The sequence below is a fragment of the Sparus aurata genome, chromosome 23 (genome assembly GCF_900880675.1).
Source record: "Sparus aurata chromosome 23, fSpaAur1.1, whole genome shotgun sequence".
Taxonomy (NCBI): Eukaryota; Metazoa; Chordata; class Actinopteri; order Spariformes; family Sparidae; genus Sparus; species Sparus aurata.
In genome coordinates this window covers 14,961,893-14,984,623 of record NC_044209.1, presented here as the reverse complement: position 1 = coordinate 14,984,623, position 22,731 = coordinate 14,961,893, and the positions used below count along the sequence as shown (strand labels likewise).

The 22,731-nt window shown below is 41.7% G+C and overlaps 3 protein-coding genes across 3 annotated transcripts in view; all 3 read left to right on the top strand.

Moving 5' to 3' along the window:
* Window positions 1-216: 216 nt before the first annotated feature.
* The window catches only part of LOC115575537 (cytoplasmic phosphatidylinositol transfer protein 1-like), a 52,360-nt gene continuing 29,845 nt past the window's right edge, over window positions 217-22,731 (top strand). The window contains exons 1-2 of the mRNA XM_030407703.1: window positions 217-257; window positions 701-1,305. Coding sequence (XP_030263563.1) covers window positions 1,258-1,305 — 48 coding nt within the window. The 5' untranslated portion in view covers window positions 217-257; window positions 701-1,257. The remainder of the gene's footprint in view (window positions 258-700; window positions 1,306-22,731) is intronic.
* LOC115575539 (H-2 class II histocompatibility antigen, A-Q alpha chain-like) lies at window positions 17,480-19,812 on the top strand. The gene is made up of 4 exons (XM_030407705.1): window positions 17,480-17,693; window positions 17,818-18,063; window positions 18,204-18,485; window positions 19,158-19,812. Exons 1-4 carry the CDS (start codon window positions 17,639-17,641, stop codon window positions 19,292-19,294), a joined length of 720 nt encoding a protein of 239 aa, XP_030263565.1. The 5' UTR covers window positions 17,480-17,638; the 3' UTR covers window positions 19,295-19,812.
* Window positions 20,396-22,319, top strand: LOC115575538 (rano class II histocompatibility antigen, A beta chain-like). Its single transcript, XM_030407704.1, has 5 exons — window positions 20,396-20,592; window positions 20,699-20,965; window positions 21,263-21,541; window positions 21,625-21,759; window positions 21,872-22,319. The coding sequence occupies exons 1-5, from the start codon at window positions 20,547-20,549 to the stop codon at window positions 21,919-21,921; spliced, it is 777 nt and encodes a 258-aa protein (XP_030263564.1). The 5' UTR covers window positions 20,396-20,546; the 3' UTR covers window positions 21,922-22,319.

The window sequence follows — 22,731 nt, the reverse complement described above, 5'->3', positions numbered from 1 at the left end:
TCAACATATCTTAATATATCTAGCTGGCTAAGTCTTTCATGATGTCTGGTATGACAACACTCAGTTTAAACCCTCATACAGCAGAACCAGAGACCCCACCTTATCTATTCTTCATTTTCAAAACCTGCTGCCTACATTACCCACAATGCAACTTAGCCTCTGAGTGACATCATTAAAGGCACTCTATCAGATTGCATTCAGCTTCCTCTGGAGCAACAAAAGGCTTTATGCTCCCCCAGAGCTGCAAGCAGACTTCAGTGAGTAAAATTGATGGAGTTGCCCTTTAATGAAACTGTATATACCTTCTTTGTATCATTATAGACCTTCTAAAGTACAAGATGTGTTTCCTATATACAGTAATGAGTTAACATAGCTATATGTAAGCATCTTGTTTTTATGAATTAACATCACGAATACCCTGAGCTGCCTGTGAGCCAGAACACCACGCAGGACCTCCGGTCACCTATTTAAAGAAAATAAATTCCCATTAAGTGTCTGATGATGAAAGAGCCGACACTGAATCGAATCGGTCGATAGCGTCCCGACCGATGAGCTACAACACGTCTTAACTACTACTTATACTCATTACACAGTGGATGAACGGTGCGGGCGTTTTTAATTGTGATGCTTTTACACTGACAGTCAGCTCCTCTCACTTCCGGTCCCTCTCTCTCTCTCTCTCTCCTCTCGCTTGACGCAGCTCCTCCACACGGCTGCGCATCCCTCCACGGAGCTCTCAGGGCAAACTCACGGGAGCAGGAGGCACGCTGGTTTACATTGGCTGAAGTGTTCCTTATTTTTTGTCAAGTGAGGCGAAGAGCTTGAAGAAGCGAGGAGACGAGGAGGAGCTCGGTTCTGGTCCGGGACGCTGCGGCTGCTGTTTGGAGCGACTTGTCCCGGAGTTTTTGGTGTTGATCTCTTTCACACTTTTTTCTCGACATAATTAACAGCGCTGGTGCAAAAACTGGAAACTGTGAGTTTTGACAGCAGGGTTGTTGTAAACCTCACAAGACCCTGTTGTACTTCTGGATCTGTGTGTGCGCGTGTGTGTGGAGACTCACGTAGGCAGAGCCGAGGTGATGCAGAATTGAGGGCGCGTTTAGGGGGATTTGTGGATCTCAGTCATCTCTCGTTCTGATTGGACAAATGAATTCAATTAAATAGCCGAAGTCGTTAAAGAAGAAACACCGCGAAGAAACGAAGAGCCCCGTGAACCTCCACCCTCCTCCGTGCTGCCATCACCTTTGTGCGGGGACTATGTTGATGAAGGAGTACCGCATCTGCATGCCTCTCACAGTGGAGGAGGTAGGTGAAGTTCCTCTTGGATTTTGCTGATCTCAGACCTTTGTGTGATGGAGAGTTTCAAGTTTTTGTTGGATTCGCTGTTGTTGTCTTTTTACATGTATGTTTTAATGTGTAATCGATTATTGCAAAGTTGTCAATGATGCGCTCACGGGTTTTGCGCCAAAGGGCACGTTGAGCCGCCGTCACCGCGGGGTGGAGCTGCTGCTGCTGCTGTGTCTCTGACAGATCCACTACTCTTTGTGTTGGAGAGCAGTAGTGCGGTTTACTGTAAGATAGCGTGCAGCAGCAGCAGCAGAGGGGATCATGTGATTTGTTGGAGGTAGTGAAGGACAAACCGTGGATCTGTTGTACTGAGTGTTTTGTTTTTTTTCTTTTCTTCCTGTGATTGTGTATCTGGATGGAACACCTCACACCACAGTCACACATGGGGGTGTCACCTTTGTGCTCCTCGCAGTAAATGATGCCCTTGCTGCAACCAGATTACACACGTGCCACAATGTCTTTGTGGCTGAATGACTGAGATGCAAATTTGGCGCACGATTCTGGTCATTGTTTGTGTGAGGAGCATCTGCAGGCTGAAGTTCCCCTCAGGTCACAGTGACACAGAAAGCAGCTTCATGATCCAGCAGTGCTGCTGCTGCTGCTTGCTGTGGTGTTTTAACATGCAAATAAGAAGCTCTATTTCGTGATACACTCAGTGCTCGGCTCAGTTGTGAATGTATTAACTTGATTTTTAATGTCACACAACGGTGGAATGTGATGCTGTAAGAGGTGCACCTCATTTTGTGACTGTGTGCGTTTAGGCGGGTAATCTTCGGGTGATTCATTCCAGTGTTGCCTGAACCCAAACGACAGATGTTCCAGCTGGAGTGTTTTTACCGTGCCGTAAAGGATGCGCACACCATTTAATCCGGTTTATGGTGTGACACGAGCTGCCACTGCCATGGGTAACCAGTTCAACTCCGAATAAGTGTGTTGCCACTAACATTAAGCCGAGGATGAAATATGGCCATCATCAGAGCTCCAGCAGCCTCTCCAGAAGTCGATCGATCCTTATCTTGCCCGATCCGCCTGATTAAGTAGTTTCTGCGAGTTTTGTGTAATTACCAGGACGCCGCTTCATCACATGGTTGTCCTAAAGGCTGATTGTCTCGTCTGCTGTCGTTGGCTCCAGCTGTGATGGAATACACAGCTGTCCTCTTTGGCCGTGCAGCTAAAGGCCATCACATCTGTTGTCGTAATGATAATAACGGGGGTCCAACCCAATCTGTTAACCTGCCTTTGACTTGACAAATGAACACTTGTAATATTATTCCTGTTTGCGGTGCACGTCTGCAGACACAAAGACATCGTCATTTAAACTTGGAAAAGTGCTGGGAAATTGATTTTCTTATGCAATCGTAACGCAAATGGAAAACCATTTACTGCTCTTTCTGAGTCAGTCCAGCAAAACTAGAGCTGCAACGCTTCAGTGAAGTGTTCTGATAACTGATGTGTGGTTTCAGTCATTTTCTAAAGAGCATAAATATAAAACATTTGCTGGTTCCTGCTTCTTAAATGTGTGGATTTGCTGCTTTTTTTTCTATCATTTATGATATTAAAAGGAGAGTTTTGGGTTTGGGACTGTCTAAAGACATCACCTTGGGCTGTGGGAAATTGTGATGAGTCTAAATTTTTTTAGACTAATAATTGTGAAAGTCATCAGCAGATTTATCCATAATGACAATAATCATTCATTGCAGCCTTGGCAGCAACACATTACATTATGAAGTGGTCATCTGAACTGGTGCAAATTACTTATTTGTGCTGCTTTGTTCTCCGGCTAAAATTGGTAAAAAATTGATAAAACACATCTTCTTCTCACATAGTCAACACGCCGTGTTTTTCCTCACACTCGTCATGAGCAATGATTCATCTGGTGCTTCAGTGTCCTGGTTATAGTATACGCATTGCTTACACAACCCGTCATAAGAGTCACGAAGCAGGATCTCCTCAAAATGGCTCTACAGCACAAGGCACAACCAGACGGCTAAAGTCACAAGTTCCATTTTATCACAAGCAGCCTTCAGTGGGCCCATCAGGAGACTCTCATCTTCCAGTGGCCATTAGGTTGAAGCACTGCGGGGGAAAACATATTGGATACATTGCCGTGAGGATCTCCTCATGGTCAACATTGCAGTTACGTTGGGTTTTTACTAAAAATAACTGCAGAACTCTTTGTTTTTAATTATTTATCTATTTATTTGTTTATTTACTGTTTTTTGACACTTTCCTCCCCTTTGATGTAACACCTTTCTGGCACACTGATATGACTAATTCGTATGGACGGACGACAAACACCAATTGCCGTGCCCGAATTGAGGCGCAAAGTCATTGAACGCACAGAAACACAGAAACCAGAGTTCTTTTGTTTGTTGTTTTAAAAAAGCACAAAACATTCGGGAAAATGTTCTTTTTGTAAAATATATGTATTTGTGCGGACAAGTCCAAATATAAGTTCTTAAAATTCAGGCAGCATATTCTATGTACTCATCATCTATCACATTCAGAAATATGATGGAACTTCATAGAGTGTATACCTCCACCAAGACCCAACAGTCCACTTTCTTACTAACTCATAGATACCAGTCACCAAGATCCATGCATTGCTCACTGAGAAAATAAATTAAATGTCACAAAACGACATACCTTGCAATGTTAAGGAAAGTGAGGGAAAATTCCTCAATCCACACCAAAAGTCAGTTCTGGGCTGAGAAGGTAGGTAATGAAATTAATTTTTTTGTGTCTCTTTTGTACTGTTTGCTCATTCTGCGAACATGTCAGCCTCTTAAATAGACAGAGAGAAGCCAGAGTGTGAATCAACAATATGAGCGTAGAATAGGGGTGTACCAAAATATCAATCCTACGATATATCGTGATATTTCTTCTGGAGGTACGTTATCGATACACTGGCGCCAGATATCGGTATTTAATAATATTGAAGTTGCGGTCAGTGTGTGTGTTAAGAAGAGCCACTGTGCAGTACACACTTTGCTTTACTTGGCTGTCACTCATGTGAAACTGACTGACAATCTTTCGTAATTCCTGTGAAATGGATTCAGTGCAGTCAGTGAATTCTGAATTTCTTCAGTGACACAGATATCGTGATGTATCGTGGATGAAATTTCTTGCAATATATCGATTATCGCAGAATCGCTGTTTTGTGATATTATCGTTATCGTGGACAAAAAATCGTGATAGTATCGCGAGGTACCTGGTGATACCCAGCCCTAGCATAGAATATGGAAAAAAACAAACTCTGACGCCATCATGCAGCCACAGAAAGGAAAGAAAAGCTGATGACACCTCTAACACGAGTTACGTCACAAAGTTTATCGTCATATATGTTTCTAGCTGTGTTGGATGTCATTGGGATTTTGGTATGTTGAAAAAATATGAAAAATCTTTCAGCGAACAGTGATCAGGACTGGATTTACAAGCTGCTCTCCTTGCATGAAGTCGTGCTTGTGCTGATGATGCTGAAAATGTTCTGCTGCGGCCTGAGAGACAGACTCCTGTTCTGATCAAGGTGACATCAGCCAGTCAGTGTATGGTCAGTCTCTGGCGCTCTCCATATGTTTGTTTGTGTCCCCGCATACTGAGATGCCTCACAGCATGTCTCGGCCCGGGCCCAGGATCTTGTTTACGTCCCCGGAGTAGAGACTTTGCGCTCCGACTAACGAGACGCTTGTTCCTTCATTGCCCCCCCGAGGAGCTCTAGGCTCAGCCGCACAGTGACCTGGTTCACACACGGCAGATGGTGAGAAACATGCTTAGTCAGATGATCTACCAGACGTGAAAGGATAAAGGAGGGCGAAAGAGAGAATATGTGTGTTTTGACAAGGCATTGATTGCTTCGGGTAACGGGCTGTCTGCTTAAGTCAGCATGATTTTGTTTTGGGGCGGCTGTGGCTCAGGGGGTAGTGTCAGTAGGGCTTCAGCTGTACCTTGAAGTATCCTCGGCAAAATACTGAACCTAATATTGCTGACACACAAAACGCTGCTGAGCTGTAGCGCTGCTGATGGGCAGGTCGGCACCTAGCATAGCAGCCTCTGTCGTCAGTACATGTAATAATGATAATGATGATACATTCATCTAATATAGCGCTTTTCAGATAGACAAAGACACTTTACAGGTTAAAACAGAAATATAAAAAAACAACACGTAAAGGACTTTGAGTTGTCAGTAGACTAAAAAAGTGCTGTTTCAAGTCCATTTTGATACCTAGTTGTCGTGCGGGTCAATGATTCTTCAGTTGTTGAAGGAAGACAGTGGTGGAAACGTGAAAGTTGAAGCGAGTTTGGAGTTTACTGATACAATCTAGATACTTCAACAGCTTCAGTGACTTGTGCTTGAACAAGACTTGTGTTTGTGGTTACAAAAAAGGATCTTATGACTGAACAAAAAGGTCTCTCTCCGTAGGAATCCTTTTCGTAGTGTTGTCAGGCACTTAGAATACCAACCTCATCCTGTCAGTGGCAAAAACACTTTGAGTTGACATAACTTTGGCAGTCGCAGTTGGCCCAAAGGATTACATTGCAGCCATTGCGGTCGTGTCGCGGCTGCCAGTTGAGGTGATCTACTTAACTGATTCCAAAAGTTTTAGAATGATGAATCACATACACACCAAAAATATTTTTCAGGCCCAGTTTAAAATCCAGAAGGTCTCTTTAAGTCGTTTTAACGTACAGCATTGTAGCTGTAGAGTTGAATATGTCTGATATCAAGTGTTCTATTCTTTGTTACTTGCTGCTATTTCATTTTATCCTCTGTATCTTTTTTTTTTCCCTGTATGCCTCAAAGCTAGTGCACCGCCAACTAGTTTCCCCACAGGGAAGCATATCTATTCCTGATTAGTGTCTCATGATATCTTAAGTACCAACCAAAACAAAAACTCACACACAGCGGTGGAAGATTCTTTCTGACGTTCATTTTCAGACCACACGGCGCAGAGCCCTCATTGCCTCATCAATTACCATGCAATTTCCTCTGCAATTAATCAACCATTCACTGGTTAAAGAACAGAGCGTCTTTCCTGCACCTGAGCAGCAGTTAAATTTCTCTCTCAAGACTTGCTTGATCAGCTCCTGAGTAATGAGCTCTGGAGCATGGGCTGAGGGAACCAGAACGTCATCTTTGCTCTGGTTAAAGACAGGGGAAGTGTCTATTCGCCCTCATCATTTACAAAAGGCACTATTCCAGATTAGCCCCCCGATTCATTAAAAATGGAGCTTGGTTCAACTTTCGGTCAAGACACTTATCTGATTGGCCCCTGGATCTTCATTAAAATCCTCAGAGACCTCCTCTGAAGCTGCCAGAAAGCTGTCAAATCAACAGACCGTTCAACCTTTATTCAGTATATACACTCTTAAACTTTTACTTAAATCTTTTAACTACAGTTTATTCTATTTGGTTATGTTTCATTTCACCACTGGTTGTGACTGATCAGTTCTCTACCTTCACTCTATATTAGGGGTTTTATATCTGCATATCATTACTTTGGATTGCTTCCATTTTCCAGCTGCCAGCCTGCCGCCTCATAGGACAGCACCCGTTGTGCAGATAATTGAAAATATGGTGGTATTGTCGAGGTCTCAGAATCTTGGAACCAACTCTATTAAAGCTAATTTTCTGTGCTTCTCCAGCAGAGAACTTGTCTTTCTATGTCTGGCTGTTCCTGTCTCCTCTTAATGCATTATTTTAGGGTTTGGCAACATCAGAATTACATTTTAAGTGCATTAAGCGGGACAATGGGTAATTGAAGGCAATTTATGCAATCTTTGTGCTCAGGCTAAATAATCATTTGAATTGTCACTACAGCAATGTGTTGGTTTGTGAGCCTCAGATGAGATAGTCGAGGAGGGGGGTTAGGATTTTTGGCACAATGAATTAGTAAAGCAGTGGCAAGTCAGCAAAGCTGGAATACACATGAACAGTCTGTTCTTGGTGTCTGCATTCATTGTGTTTTTATTTTTGGTCTGTGTGACTGTCTCATTTAACGATTTCAAGGTTTTTCATTTAACATATTGTAGTTTTTCCCTATCTTGGCCTTGGCTTCTTTTTGCAGTCTACTGTGACTCTGGTGTGTATTCTTCTGTTGTGTTTTTTGCATTTTCTCTTATTTCGGAGTTGTAATGTCCATGCCTTGCCTGTCGGCCAGCGGAGATATACCATTTTCAAACCACAAATTAGCATGTGTATGCAGATTTTTTTAAAACTTTTTTTAACGACTCTTCTGTGTTATCAGTGTGTCGGACATACAAGATAAAACAGCAGATGGTACACCTCAGCAGACTGACTTGTGTCAAAAAAATCTTAATCAACAACATTCTTAAATAGACGTGTCGTTGTTTCCGGGGCTGGTGATGGAAGTGGCCTCTGGCAATGTGATGATGGGTACTTTTTTCAATACCTTTTGCCTCAGGCTTTTGAACTCAACACCAACTGAGCGATGATCCAGTAAACAGAGATGGATGTCCTCAGCGTCCTCTACTTTGTTGCGCACGGTAGTGTTACGCCTGACAATGGACAGAAATTGTCAGCCAGGTGTTGTGATTTCATCACAGCCGATCGGAGCTGGAGCCAATAAATACCAGCAGAGTTGTTTGGCCTGGGAGTGAATGCCAGTCGCAGCCTTTTGCGTTGAAGACAAAAGCCAGATGTAAGTAGCTTTGAGTGGATGTTTTTGTCCAATGTGAAAGGAGTAATAGTGTTACCAGCTGCTACTTTTCACCTGGCAACAAGAAACAACAAAGGATGATTCAAACAAGGTTCCTCAGATTCACCCGCCTCTACAACAATGTCCTGAATCAAAAGAATACCTCTAGCAAAACATGTACAAAGGCACCCAACACCTCAGTTTCACATGAAGTTAAATCAGGCGAGGTAAAGTTTCCGAGGCGATTTACTGAGAGGGCGTGGCAAGGTTGCATACTGGAACAGACGAGCAGGCAGAAATAGCAACTATTTGTTATTTGGTAAACAGTTTTCTATTTATAGAGGAGAGCAGAGGACTAAATTAAGGGCAGTTGTGCGGGAACAACCTGTTGGGTGAACGGAGGTTGTGGGAACTGGGGTGACTGGTGGACAGGTGAGAAAGGATATCGTCCTATGGAGTGGAGATAGTCCATGCCTTTGCCTCCGTGACACAAGCAAACCATTTAAACGTGCAGATTTGGCATGAAGTAGCCTTTAGTACTGACTGGAATACCGTACACATCGGGATCTGGGAAGAATGACAGTAAAACATGGTGATTAATAGGATAACATGACAGAGGCAATAAGGAGAGAAAGCCAAACAAAGATGCAACTGGTTCACAAATGGAAAGCATGATAAATCAGTGAAAGGGCCTGAGGTACAAACATTCACACACACACACACACACACACACACACAACCTGGTGTAACTAGAAAAAGAGACAGTTGTACTTAATTTCTAAAATTATCAAGAGCAAAAGGAGGCCATGCCATTTTGTCATTTTCATTTTTATTTGTTTCATTTTTGTCCGACAGTTTAGAGTGGGACACCCAGACAGAGACCAAAGGGCTGACAACATAAGATTATACTTCTCCATCAATAAATATATCTCTTCTCCTTTAACAGAAAACTAAGATCAACAGGATGTTATATTGAGAATTACAACATTCCCTCATTTAGTGAATTATCCTTTTAACTAGTGTTCTCATAAGACAAAAGCCACATCACCAAGCAACCATCCTACTGGGGCTTCATAGGTGTTGAGAGTTATAATAAGAGGTCTGGGTATTGGATCTCTCTGATGTTGTGAAGTTGAAGGTCCTAAAGGGAAGGAGAAATTGTCAGTAAGCCAGGAGCAGGTGGTCAACAACTTAAACGATAAAAACAATGAAACAACAATACATGTGGAATAAGGGACTGAAGGATCTACAATGTGGGGGGAAAAATGGGGGAAAACGAATGAAAAAATACATAAACTGGCATATGACTGTTGTTGGAAAGTACATTAGCTGAACAGTGACCAAAAAGATGGTGGGTGTGTGCCACATTTGAGAACATCTTAGAAAACCATCAGTGCACCACATGAAACATTCACCTGACGATCGTCTGCGTGATATCGTTTTGTCATCCTGTGTCAATGACTCTGTGATAAATGTATTTCAAAAATGAGCTCAAAATCTCACACAGCAACTCCTCCCACAGTCCACATCGTACCAAGGCTTGACATCTGCTGTGCCCTGTTCCTGCTGCCGCTGGCTATGTCTTTGAAAAGCCACACACATAGCAGCAGTGAGCTTCAAACAGGGCCTGTGGGGTTAGAAAAAAAGCAGTGGCACATTTTTAATGGTCCGTTGCACACATATATATACACACCCTTGTCCCACACACAAACACACGTTGTACCGACTCTTGCTCAGAAGACAGGTACAATGCTTTAATTCCAGAGAATAGAAGCCTCATTGATATATTATTTAGTGTCTTGTGTGCACCAGCAGAATGCTGCTGAAAGAGAGGCAAAGTGAGGATATCTGAACTCAGATTCACTCTGCTCACTTAGATCAGTTCACGACATATCTATAATTTCCTCATAAACAAGAATGTCAAGCCATGTAAAGACTTCACATTACTTGAAATGTTCATGTTGTTGCTTCGCATGTTTTCGAAAGGCAATGTCCAAATCACAGGAGCTGCTTTTTTGATAAATGGGACAAAACAGCATCACACTGAAGCCCTGTAGAGGGAAAAAAAACTTTTATTTGGTGCAAACCCCAACAACCGTCACATCATCACGATTTCAATAGTTTTAGAGCAAAAATTTAAAAATTCTGATGCAAAAATGTTCCTTCCCACTGTTCGTGAATAACATCGCAATCTTAATAGCTGTCAGAATAATTGCAGAGGGAGTTTTTTTTGTACCATTTTGTGCAGCCCCACTGGGAATACAGACATAGCCTGAGGTAAACAGGAACGCTCAAGTGCGATGTCTGAATAGCTTAAACCAGATGAGGTGTCGTTATTCCATCTCTGTTAGGAGGACCAGAGGAGAGTTTTTTTGTTGTTTTTTTCTGTAAGGCTCCACTGAGGCTGACACTTCATCGCTGCTTTCATCTTTTTTTATTAGGAGATGTTGGAGATCCCAAAGCTGCATAAAGCCTTAAAGAGGCTGATTAGTGTTATTACTGGAATAAGCTGCGTCTGTTTTAAAGCTGAGGGGCAAAAGCTTGGAGGGCTGGTGTGTGAAACGCAGGTTGTCTCAGCGGGTCACGACCCCCTAATTAACACCTGGGTCCCACTGCGCATGTCAATATCAAATGTTTGACAGCTGATTGGTCTATATTGGTGCTGCTGCAGCTGTTGGCATTGACAACCCCACTGTTTATAATGATGCACTCTATACAGTAAATATAGGTCATATTATACATTGTGGACTCCACAGTTCTGCTCCCCCTCTCCGTGTCGTTTTCATATTCATCCAACAGAAACAGTTTTTGGAAGGTCCTTATCTTTAAACAGAATAATAAAATGTTGGGATGGGAACAATTAAATCCCGGTGTAGTGTCGGAAGACTTTAATAATTCATTGAGACATCCATGGAGGACTCCCTGGCAATCCACTCCCCATCAGTCTGTTAGAAGTGAGGAAGCCTTTTGGATGAAAGGGAAAACACCCTTAAGAACCTCCAGAAAGTCCTTCAGCCTTTATTTAGCGCTGAGATATATCATGACCTACAGTATATGACTGAGAACCTTCACAGTCTGTGGAGCAATGCGAAGTGTGTGTTCAATGCCATTGTGTTGGTGTGGGAAGGAACTACAATAGCTGACTAATCGTGCTGGTAAAAAGGTCGAGTTGGGAGGGAATGCATTGAAAAGAAAAAGCCAGCAAGATACAGATAAATTCACTGGCAAAGGACACGGTCAGTGTACTTGAAGCGTACTAATATCCCAGCTACCATTCCCAGCCATGAATAAAAATACATTTTAGAGACACCATATAGTTTACTTATACAATACCTATAATGTCCAATTTCTGTTATAGAGCTGTAAATTCATGTCTTCGTGTGTTCTAATATTGAGGTTGCGGTTGATGGTGATTATATTCAAAGGTTTGTCAAATATTCATGTATGTACATGAAGAAACAGTTCTAAAAGACCAAAATGATGAATATTTCATTAAAGAAGATATCAACTTCCTCTTAACCAAAAGAAAAATCATTTTATGGATTATTTTGTTAAATACGATTGAAGCGATGATAAATTGGATTGAAACTAAAGATTCGGACAGTCAAACACTGTCACAACAAATCTTTTCAGTGTTACCATGAATTTGTACCTGATCAACTGCTTGTGTAAAAAGCAGTCCTGACTGGAATTTTAAAATTATGTGAAAACGCAGATTGATGTAACCTGAGTTTGTAGTGATGGACAAAGTGTATTTCTTTTTTTTTTTAAATAGTTTTAGCATGAACAAGCCTGAGAAAGTTCCTGTCTGTGCCACCAAGCAGGCCGCACTCCGACCACTTTTAATGTGCAGCTATCATCATTCACTTTATCAGGACAGGAAACTCTCATTTGCCTCGTACCCCGCCTACTCTCTTCCTGTCCCCCTAAACCTCACTTACTGTCAACATCCTGGCTAAACAAGGACAAACAATTGCCACTGAGAATAGAAGCTGTGCTGACACTTTGTGAATGAGTTACGGGACAGGTGTTAGGAAAGATGCAGTGTGAGAGGGGAGCAGCTGGACATGTCACACTATAATGTGATCAGAATGCATCAGGTGATGGACTGAGTGCGATCACACACGTTAATACGATAATGGGGAGTGAATCGGTCATCTGCTATATTCATGATGCAACTTCAAGAGCCATGTTAACAAGATGTTAAACAGGAAGAGGGATGGGTCGATTTTTAATTATATACTAATGATAGTATCAGTCTATTTATCTATACTCAATCAATTCCCTCATTGATTGATTGATTGATTGATCAATTTTGTCAAGCTGGGAGCTAACTGTAGCCAATGTAAAAATTGGATGTAAGACTCCCAAAACAACATGACCCTGGCAGCTTACCAGTGGCAGACGTATCAGATGCTTACCATATGCTGACAGTTTGATACTTGTCTTAAAAGCACTATATTAAGTTACAAATGTACCTATGTTAATTACCTTAGTAAATTAAAAGAACGCCGTTGACTCTTGCTGTCACACTGGGCACAAACAGCAGCCCAGGTCCAGTGCTACTTCGCTTGGCTTCCTCCTTTACATGTTTCAACATCCACAAGAAGTCGCTGCCTTACAAGAAACTTAAACATTGCTCATAATAAGCTCCTTAGACAGTCGACCCATATGGTAATTGACCTGACGAGGACAGCCTGTCTGAAACATAGGATAATTAGCCCTGGTAACAGATGTCCCGCTTGCCGCTTTTGTCGCGCTTCAGAGTTTGGTATAATTCAGCACATTAGAACTGCCACAAGTGGTCCTCTCGTAGGGCATCGTAAAATAAATGGCTCCTCAAGGCACCTGAGTATTGTTGCCGATCTCGTTATTTTCCCGTCTATTTATATTGATAGGTCCAAATTCTTTAAATGTTCGTTTCACAGATGTGACACATTTTCTTGATTTCTTCACTTTCTTTACGCTGCGGCTCGCTGAACTGCTTCTTAATGTAGTTGACAAACATGTTATACGCCCAGTCTGTACAAGAAACACACACGCACACACAATGGTATCCACACACAACCCTGTTTGTTACCGTACTCGCAGTCCAGAGAAACAATAATTTCAGCGGAACACAAAGGAAATTGTGTAGATATAAATGCATTTGCTCATTATTCTCTGCCGTCACACAAATCCACACTCATGCAGATGCTAATCACTGAATCACTCTTATTCTGGCGTGCGGGCGAGCAAGTGCATGCGCCACCAATTAAAGGTTCCTTTATCAAATCAAAGCGAGAGATTCAACCAATTCAGCCAATGAGCTGAATAATTATCTTCTGATCCTTTGAAAAGGTTTCAAAGGCTAATTGGGAGACATTCACTTTATATTCCCCTACTGGTATAACGCCAATCAGCTCCATCAGCGAGATGCAGCTACAGCAACATGTGAAACGTACAGCTCTCTCGCTCTGCACGTGCTGTTAACCTTTCCAGTCACAGAGCTGCTTCACTGTGAAACGGCCCGGCGGACGTTGTAAAGTGTGCAGAGTAGAAACAGCAAATCAAGTGTGTAGTGTAGTGACCATATGACACACACACACACACTCACTCACACACAAAAATATATGTCCGTATCATTATACAGCGCGTGGGTGTGTGCACAGATACAGATACACCGTGTGCATACTAGAATAGCTGGTACAAGTGTCCCTGGTTGCTATAGGAACATCAGCAGCTCGTGACTGATTGGAAATCTCTTTGATGACAGACCGGTCTCCTCTACATGATTGTGTCAAGGTGAGAAACAACAGAGGAAGAGAGTTTGCTGAGGGCGACACAGTTATTAACATCTTTGCTCATCTCACATTAAGGTGTTTTAATTAAAATATTTACGCACCTTTAATGAGTCTTACTCTGGTTTGAAAGATCTGAAAATCAGTCTGTTGTGTGATCTCTTTAGCAATGAGAGACACAGAGACCAGCAACAAACTAAAGGCAAGCTTTATTAACGTAAGAGAACATGAGAAACAATAGAGTAATGCGGAAAAAAAAAGAAAAATGTAGGCTAAAACATTTGGTGAATTACCAAATGAAACATCGGTACACACAGAAAAAGGGTCAGGAAAAAGACAAAGACAGGAAATGGAGAGTTAAACATTAAGGAGAGGCAATCAACATAAAACAGGAAATCATAAAACTAAAATTCCACTTTTCAAAAAGTGATGAATCCATGTTAATTTCTACAGATTGTTACAAGCGGCCTTTAACGTTCGAGCACACAGGCTTTTTATGAGTGCTCCAGTGTAGCATTTCACAAATCTATTAACTTTTATTGAGGATAAGAGATTTTCACGGACTAATATTTCACATTCGCCGTGTCGTTTTTTCATCATGTCCCCCGGTGTGTAAGGGCCTTTTGTCCCCTGTGTTTTTTTGCAGTGAAGCAACAGAAGGCAAGTGTTGACTCCTGCTGAAACGAAAAGCACCCCTTGTGTTTATTCTCCATGAACTAGCAAATGTCAGCTAATCAAAGATGTGACAAAGATGAATCACTCATCAGAAAATTGGCAGAGGGTGCAAACGACGATAGAGAGAAGAAAATCCTCAGAGGAGAACGTCTTTGACTTTAACTCGTGTGCGACGAGAGTTCGCTTTGGAGAAGCTTTTGAATGGCAAAAAAAACAGTTTCAAACCACCAACTCGAAAATCTCTCCTCTTGTGGAGCATGAGGAGATTCTAGCGGCCTCCACATTGTAACGCCACAAACACTTGTCACAATATTTTCTTCTTGGGCATTTGTCTCTGCCTGGTTTGTCTGACTCAACGTTCCTGGGCAGCTAAGTTAATGCCATGGGTGCAGGTGGCCAGCAGCATGGATCCTCGTCTCTCTCCCTCTGTGGCGTCTGTTGCTCTTGTCAATAGAGCTCCACTGAGTTATTCTCCACTCTCCACATTGCCGTTTCATTGCAGCGATGTGACTTTTTCAGGGAGCTACTCCCAGCGCTTTCTTATCGTCCTCGCCTCCACCACAATGTCTGACTTGAATTTTTCATCGGACAAACATAAGACATGAGACATCCAGACCGGTCTGTGCTTATACGGTGGATTTTAGTGTGCCCTGTATTCACACACACACTTGTAGCTCATGTTTGAATTTGTTGGAGGCATTTTCATCGGCGTACACTATTCTTGTGTGACAGCTATTGTTGGCACAGAGGTCACGTATGCTCTCATAGTAAATTATCATTGGCCAACTGCCTGTGAGATCATGTGAGTCTGTGTGTGTGTGTGTCTGTGAGAGAGGGTGCTCTAAAACTTGCTACGGCTGTCTTGACGTTAGCCTACTACCGTATTTGTATCCACGTCCCCCGTGTTTCTCTCGATTCCATTCACTGTCGCCTTCCTACACTTCAGCGGACTCTTCAAACACAGTGAATCTGATCGACAGTTAACATTATCGTTATGTCCTCGGTGTAACATGAGCGGCTCCCTCTGCGCCCTTCATTTGACACAGAGGTCGCTTCCAACAGAGAGCCCTGAAACACCCTGCATTAGATGCTTTGGTCTTGTGCCAGCAGCTATCCTTTGTTCTCAGGTCTGTTGGGCAGCTGCTAGATTGAAAGAAGCAGCGGAGTCATGACACTGTGCTATATTAGCTTTCTGCTCTCTTCAAGAACCCTGCAGACTGTGTAGGTTATTTACTTAGGTGCTGAGAAAACATCTTACATATCCACATTTGGGGATTGGTTTTACTCGAATGTAAGGATCATTAGGTTTTGACAACATCTTCAGTATATCACAGATGATCTTAAAGAGAATGGTTTTCTAAAACCTTTGTGGAAAGAGTACATGGGGATGCACTGCAGGGTGCCGACCGGTGCCGATTGTCCAATCTGTGGTCGTTCAGCCCTACCTCATGTGCCACAGCCGCCCCTGTCAGCCTCCAGATGTGAAGGAAAGCACCTTCGTGGTGTTCTCTCCGTGAGAGCAGGCCAGATGTTGGCGTTTCTCTCAGTCCCATACGCTTCCCTGTCGCACTTGAGCAAATGAGGGGTGCGAGATGATTAGAGATTAGTGTATTAGGGCTGTAACGACACACATATCAAAACCGAAATCGCGACACTCAGATGCACGAACCTGTCTCGCGGTGTGAGAAGGCAGAATCGCGACACAAATTCCTGTCCAGATCCAGCCCTATTAACAATAAGTAGCCCCTTTCACACAGAGACGCCGCATTAACACAACAGGTGGTTCGCCAATTCTCCGCCGATGGTCGTTCACTCAGAGCGAAGCACCGCCGGGGTGAAGAAGAACCAGGAGAAGACGCATAAAAGCCGCAGCCGCGGTTCGCCAATTCTCCGCCGATGGTGATTCACACAGAGCTAAAGATCTCCGCCGTGAATTCACACAGAAAGCCGGCGCTGCGGGACGGAGGCTGTTCTCCGAAAGTTCACTGAAGTCTCGGTCCGGAGGGCTGACGGTCGCGGAGATTTTTTTTTCATCACGAACACTCGGTGAGTTAAAGTTTTTTTGCCGGTGACAGACGCTGTTTTTCAGGCAGAAATGTCGCGAGGAGTCGGTAGGACAGGCGGGAGGACGGACACTTCTCCACTATATCTGTGGTATCTTTTTCCTCATATAAGTGGCCGAAGACAGTTATAGTTACTACGTTACTATTGTTTGGTTCTGTAACGTTGCTTTGTGGGACATTTCTGTTTATTAAGTTGAGTGAGGGACCTGTGCAGTCATCAGACTGTACAACACCCCCTCCATATGCGCAGCTGGCTCATCCATTCACGCTGGTTCAGTTTCCCAGTACTGCGCCTCTGATACTATCAGACGAGTTTCATATACAGAAGTTATTGAAATGTTACATAAATAAAATGTTTAATTTTATTCTAAAAAATCGAGGTTTGTATTGAACCGTGGGTCAAAAATCGTGATACAAACCGAATCGTGAGTTTGGTGTATCCTTACAGCCCTATAGTGTATGCTGTATTACAATTTTACATTTACAGAAACATCTGCCTTTACTTTCACTCTGATCATAACAGATATAAATAAAGCTTATTGCAGGTGTTGTGCGATTGCCAATGGGACTGCAGATGTAGAATAGCCCAAGGCTAACTCTGGTGCAATGCATTAAATGGTTACATTTATGTTTTGATTGCACATTGTCCCTCACAAACAAAATTGAAATTGAATTGAATTGAATTGAATGAATTGTCCAACTGCTGTTCGGTTCAATTTGGCATTATGTATCTTCATATTTAGTTGTATACTTTATCTTACATTAAGTGGGTTGTAGTATATTAAGTTTATTAACTCAATCAAACAATTTTGGATGATTGTTAAAACAAATAGAAAAAAGGAACTTTCAAAAACATGAAATAAGATCTTCATGGGACTTTCCTCTGTTCTGAAGGAGGAAACTGCTCTGATTTATCAACCTACCAAATAGAGGAAGTGAAAAACTATGAGGATGTGAAGAGAAGCATCACATGTTTTCTTTTAGACTGATGTGATTGACTAACTTTTAAGTATGAGGAAAGGTTGCGTTGAACACAGTCAGGCTTGAAGAGTCTCATCGTTCTCACTGAAAACCAAGTGAAGTGACAGCTCACTTTAATACACGCAGACTGAAAGAGATGTACTTCCAAACTCTTCTTATTTTATCAGCAGCAGTTTGCATCTTTGCACAAAGTAAGTACGGCTTTCTTTTGCATCTAAAACAGTAATGAAAATGACACATGCATGAGTTTATCTGTCAATCTTTTAATGATTATGTTGGCACTGAATTGATGTATGGATCGTTTCATTTTCCCAGGAAGTTATGAATTTTGTCACACCTATGGATGCTTTGAATCGAGCGATACTCAACTCACTTTGACTCTGGACGGCAACGATGTCTACTATGCAGACTTTAAAAAGGGACTTCTAGTTTGGGAGAGCAGATTGCCCGAATTCCTCCATGTTTCTTGGGCTTATCAATATGCAGTATATTACAGATCTATGTGCAAAAGTAATTTACTGAGATGGAAACCAGACAAGTCAGCGAAAGAGAGGCCTAAAGGTGAGAGATACTCAATATGTTGGTGTAATGGTACTTGTGTCAAAGATACTATATCAATTGAACAGTTTTTTTGTTGTTGTTGTTTTTTTACATCAAGAAAATTAAAAGCGTATTAAATTATGTGTTATTGTGTCTGCCAGAGGCACCAGAAATCATGATCTACCCCAGAGATGACGTCATAACAGACGAAGAGAACACTCTCATCTGCTTCATCAACCATTTCTACCCGCCTACCGTCAATATTAAGTGGACCAAGAACGACGAAGAAATAATGGTGGAAGATCCTTTCTATAAGTGCTTACCCAATTCTGATGGGACGTTTTATGTTTTCTCCACCATGAACTTTGTCCCGAAGCAAGGAGACATCTACAGCTGCACTGTGGAACACGAGTCACTGAGGATGCCTCAGACCAAGTTTTGGGGTGAGAAAAAAGAAGCTTAATGCTTTGTAGTAGTTTTATATTCTCTCTGTCAGATAGAAATATAGGAATCAATTCTGAAATAATTAAAAGGAGACCTTTTAGGCTTTTTTGATCCCTTTAATTTCTTTCAGTGTGTTATAAAGATTGTCATGCATGCAAAAGGTCTTGAAAGTTAAAAAGGTCAAAGTCCACACCAACAGAAGCTCCTCTCTCCCACAGAAAAAACTTCCCCTGAAACACATCACCAGTAGTCTCGCCTTTAATTCTGTGGCTTTGTGACATCACCCTACATCATCATGTCACACACCTGCATAATCATGCCTAGCGGCTAGGTTTACATGTAAGAATTGATAAAGCACAGCTGCTCTGTTGTTGTTAGCAGTGATGGGTCAGGTGAGTGTGAGCTGACCAATCAGAGCAGACTGGGTATTCAGGAGGGAGGTCCTTAAAGAGACTGGAGCTGAAACAGCGTTTCTGACAGAGGGCGAGTGCAGTGCTGCAACACTGGACAGTATGAGAAAACCGATGCGTTTTTATAGCACTGAAGCATTTGTAAACCTATTCTAGTAGTAACCCAAAATAAAATAATGAACCTGAAAATGAGCATAATACGTCTCCTTTACGGATTTGTGTTAACTTCAAATGAAAAAAATGTTCTCTTGTCCTCCCCAGATGTTGAAACAGATGAGATTAGTAACGCTCCAGATGTGTTTTGTGGACTTGGCCTGGCTCTTGGACTTCTTGGAGTTCCTGCAGGAATTTTCTTTTTTGTGAAAGGAAACCAATACCAGAACATCCGGGAGGCCTAGCAGTCCGCACATATACCATATCCAGCATGGAGATCACATCAACCCTGGTTCATTGTCTCAACTGTCTGCTATCAAGCAAAAATTCCCAAAATACCTTTAAAAAAATACAAACAAGTACCATATATGAATGAAACTGAATAACTTGTATATTGTGAATTCACTGAATGTTGTTTTGCTACTGTATGACACATATTGTCCAATTAGAATTGAAGCTTAATTGGCGAAGTTTCAGGAGCAGGACCACACCTTAACAGCGCCAACTTCCGCATTTCTATAAATAACCACCTGACCCTCTCCTCTGCTTCGCTTTTGTATTCTGCACCCCTCCCCCCCACCCCATTTCTCTCTGCCTGTTTCTTCTTTCTCTCCTCTCCTTCGTAGGTCCATGAGGGGGTCCGTCGCTGCCCGGGAGCGGCGACGGATTCTCTACAAGATTCCTCACAACGCACTCGAAGAACTCAAAAGAACCAAGATCTTCGACACTTCGTTTTCCTTTGTCACTAATAAATCCTTAAACGCATCTTGTTGACGGTGTAGTCCTTGCTAGTTAACTTATAATAAATGTACATGAATGCAATTGAGTCATTGAGCCTCGACTGTAGAGGTCTATATAATATGCTTCAATTACCAACTTATATTGAGAATTGCTGACTTCTCTTCCACCACAACTAGCTAGTGCAGATTCTCGACACACTTTCTTTCATTTTAAGAATCCTCCACTTTGATCCTGTAGGTAGGAACGTCAGATTTTTTTAAACTAATAAGTGAGCATGGATGTTGGCAGAAGATCAATGTGAACTTGATCATTTCTGACACTAAATAAGTCCCTGTTTGGAGGCCAACAAGTCTGTGTGTTAGAGTATCTATAAATTAATTTGAATGAGAATCAGGTGCAATGGCAATAAAGGGTTTTCAAAGGAGCCAGAGTTTGCTGCAAGACTGTAATGAAAGTTTTAGTGAAAATAAAAGGAAATTATTGACCTTTTTGAAGAAAAAATAATGTAATTTAAGTTTAAACCAGCAACCACTTATGTTTCGCTTCTGTCATTCTTTTTCTGGGTGTGGTGTTTCTGTGTTTGTTAACTGTGTTTTGGATGACACTGAAACAAGGAACTACCAAAGGAGGAGGGAGTTTCAACCAAGCAAGAGGTCGGGCACATTTTTTTTATATTGTTAAAATGTCAGTGAACCTGCGTTCATTTCCGAGTATCTGTGAACACCAGGCGAGCTTTGTTCCTGTAGTTAGGGAAACATGCATATTCTCCTATTTTGTCTGATGTTGTCTCTTGTCAATCTAGGTGAGTTGCTTTTCTTTTAATGTTGAAATGCATCAGTGAAGTTTAAGTGAAATGTGTTGTACAAATTTATTTGATGTTAATTCAATTTTTTTTCCTTTCATGACAGTTTTCTCAAACGAAGATTATTCACAAACCTCAGCATGTTGTACATTCAAGGGTCCAGGTTTGAAAGATATAGAGTATATCCTTATAGATCGTTTCAACAAAAAGGTAATGAAGGAGTTCAACAGCACAAGAGGGAACTGGACGGGATTCACAAACTATTCAATTGAAGTGGCAAAAGACTGGAACTCAGATCCATATGATGCACTACGGAGAGCATTTGAAAAGAAACTATTGTGCACAGACAGGAAAGACTACATCCAAGACTTAGGTAAGACATGTTTGTTTTTCTTAAGATTACTTTCAATAAATGGATTTTTAGATACTGTGGACATCCAAAGAACAGATATTTGGACTTGTCGAAGCAGGAAAAGCACAGGTTGTATTGTAAAACATAACTCCCAGTTAACAGCATTGTAGCACAGCACAACTGATTCAGAAATGTGCAGTAATTCACAACGTACTCATCTTTGATATGCAATGAAAAAATTTGCCATCTAGAAACACAAATGCTGTGCTTGTGTTTTTTTCCTTATAGAAAATATGAAACATCAACTTTTCTTTTCAGGTAACTTTACAGCTGCACCCACTGTCAAGCTGAACTCACTGAAGCACCCGCCTGTGCTGGTGTGCAGTGCCTATAACTTCCATCCAAAACAAATTCAGCTGACATGGTTGCGCAACGGCCAGGAAGTGACCTCAGCTGTCAGTTTTTCTGAAGCCATGTCTGACGGGGATTGGTACTACCAGATTCACTCCTACCTGGAGCACCACCCGACTGCTGGGGAAAAAATTACGTGCATGGTGGAGCACTTCTCCCTCTCTAAACCAGCGCTTCATGTCTGGGGTTGGTGTGCCACTGTGATGCAAATTGCATGCAGGATAAGAATATTTCAGATGCATAAATGGTGTTTTTCCTCACATTTTTAGACCCCTCCCTTCCTGCTGCAGAACGGATTAAAATAGTTGTGGGACTGTGTGGTCTGATGATTGGTTTTGTTATTGTGGGCTCTGGATTCATCTACTACAAGAGAAAGTCTGATGCGTACGTCACTCAGTACCAAGGTGAAGACATCAGACATTGTGAAGTCATTTGATTATAAATGTAACTAAATGTAGCTGTTTTTTTTACATTTGCCACTGTGATAAATAATTGTTTCTTTTCCCCTTTTAACAGGACGAGTTTCAATTCCTGTGGAACAACTTCCTAGAGCTGATTCGACGTAGCAGTCTGAACAACCCCAGTATTGCTGGCCTGAATAGGACGCTGAAGTAATATTGTGGACAATTGCAAGTTTTGTTTCTGTTCTTCTCATCATAGTTATTATTGGATTATGGTTTGGGACTCCTTTTATGTCACACTGAACTGACTAATCAGTGCACTGGCTTGACTTAAATGCATACTTATACTGAATGCAACTTTGCACTGCTGTGTTTGTGTTCTAGTCATCTTTCTGTCTGCTCCATACATCTCTGAAACTGCAAAGGAAGGCTGTTGTTGCTGTCAGAATCAAACTGTAACCTTGAATTTATCTGTATTGGGAATTGGTCATATTTAATACATCAATGATCAAATTTACATTTGAAGAAAATAAATGACAAACCATTAAAGTGTTTCAAGGTGCGGTCTGTTTTTTATTTATTTAAAGAAAACATTTTTAAAAAAGAGTTAACTTGAACTGTCAACTTAATGTGAAGAAAAAACAGTTTTGTATCAATTGAAGTTAGCATGCTAACCAGCTAGCCCCGGCCCATCTTGATCTTAAGGTAAACACCAACTCTCCCCCGGTGCTCCTAGCTCCCAGTCCCTCTGGACAGCTAGCTGCATGGCTAACTAAGCTAACTAGCTAAAAGAAGCTGCAGTTAGCAGCAGTTAGTTACTCTGTTGAAACAATACACTGTCCCATGTTTGTTTTAATACTTAAAAAAAAATTTGACAGGTTTCCAATTCTTATGTATGGCACCTTTAAAATAAAAAATAAAAAACACCAATATGAAACCCTCATGAAGGATTAGTTACAAAACCACCACGTCCGT

Coding starts and splice junctions, on each gene's coding strand:
- LOC115575539 (XM_030407705.1), top strand. CDS start 17,639: ATGTACTTCCAAACTCTTCTTATTTTATCAGCAGCAGTTTGCATCTTT. Junction 18,064..18,203: donor AGCGAAAGAGAGGCCTAAAG/GTGAGAGATACT, acceptor TGTGTCTGCCAG/AGGCACCAGAAATCATGATC. Junction 18,486..19,157: donor GCCTCAGACCAAGTTTTGGG/GTGAGAAAAAAG, acceptor TGTCCTCCCCAG/ATGTTGAAACAGATGAGATT.
- LOC115575538 (XM_030407704.1), top strand. CDS start 20,547: ATGCATATTCTCCTATTTTGTCTGATGTTGTCTCTTGTCAATCTAG. Junction 20,966..21,262: donor AGACTACATCCAAGACTTAG/GTAAGACATGTT, acceptor TTTTCTTTTCAG/GTAACTTTACAGCTGCACCC. Junction 21,542..21,624: donor ACCAGCGCTTCATGTCTGGG/GTTGGTGTGCCA, acceptor TCACATTTTTAG/ACCCCTCCCTTCCTGCTGCA.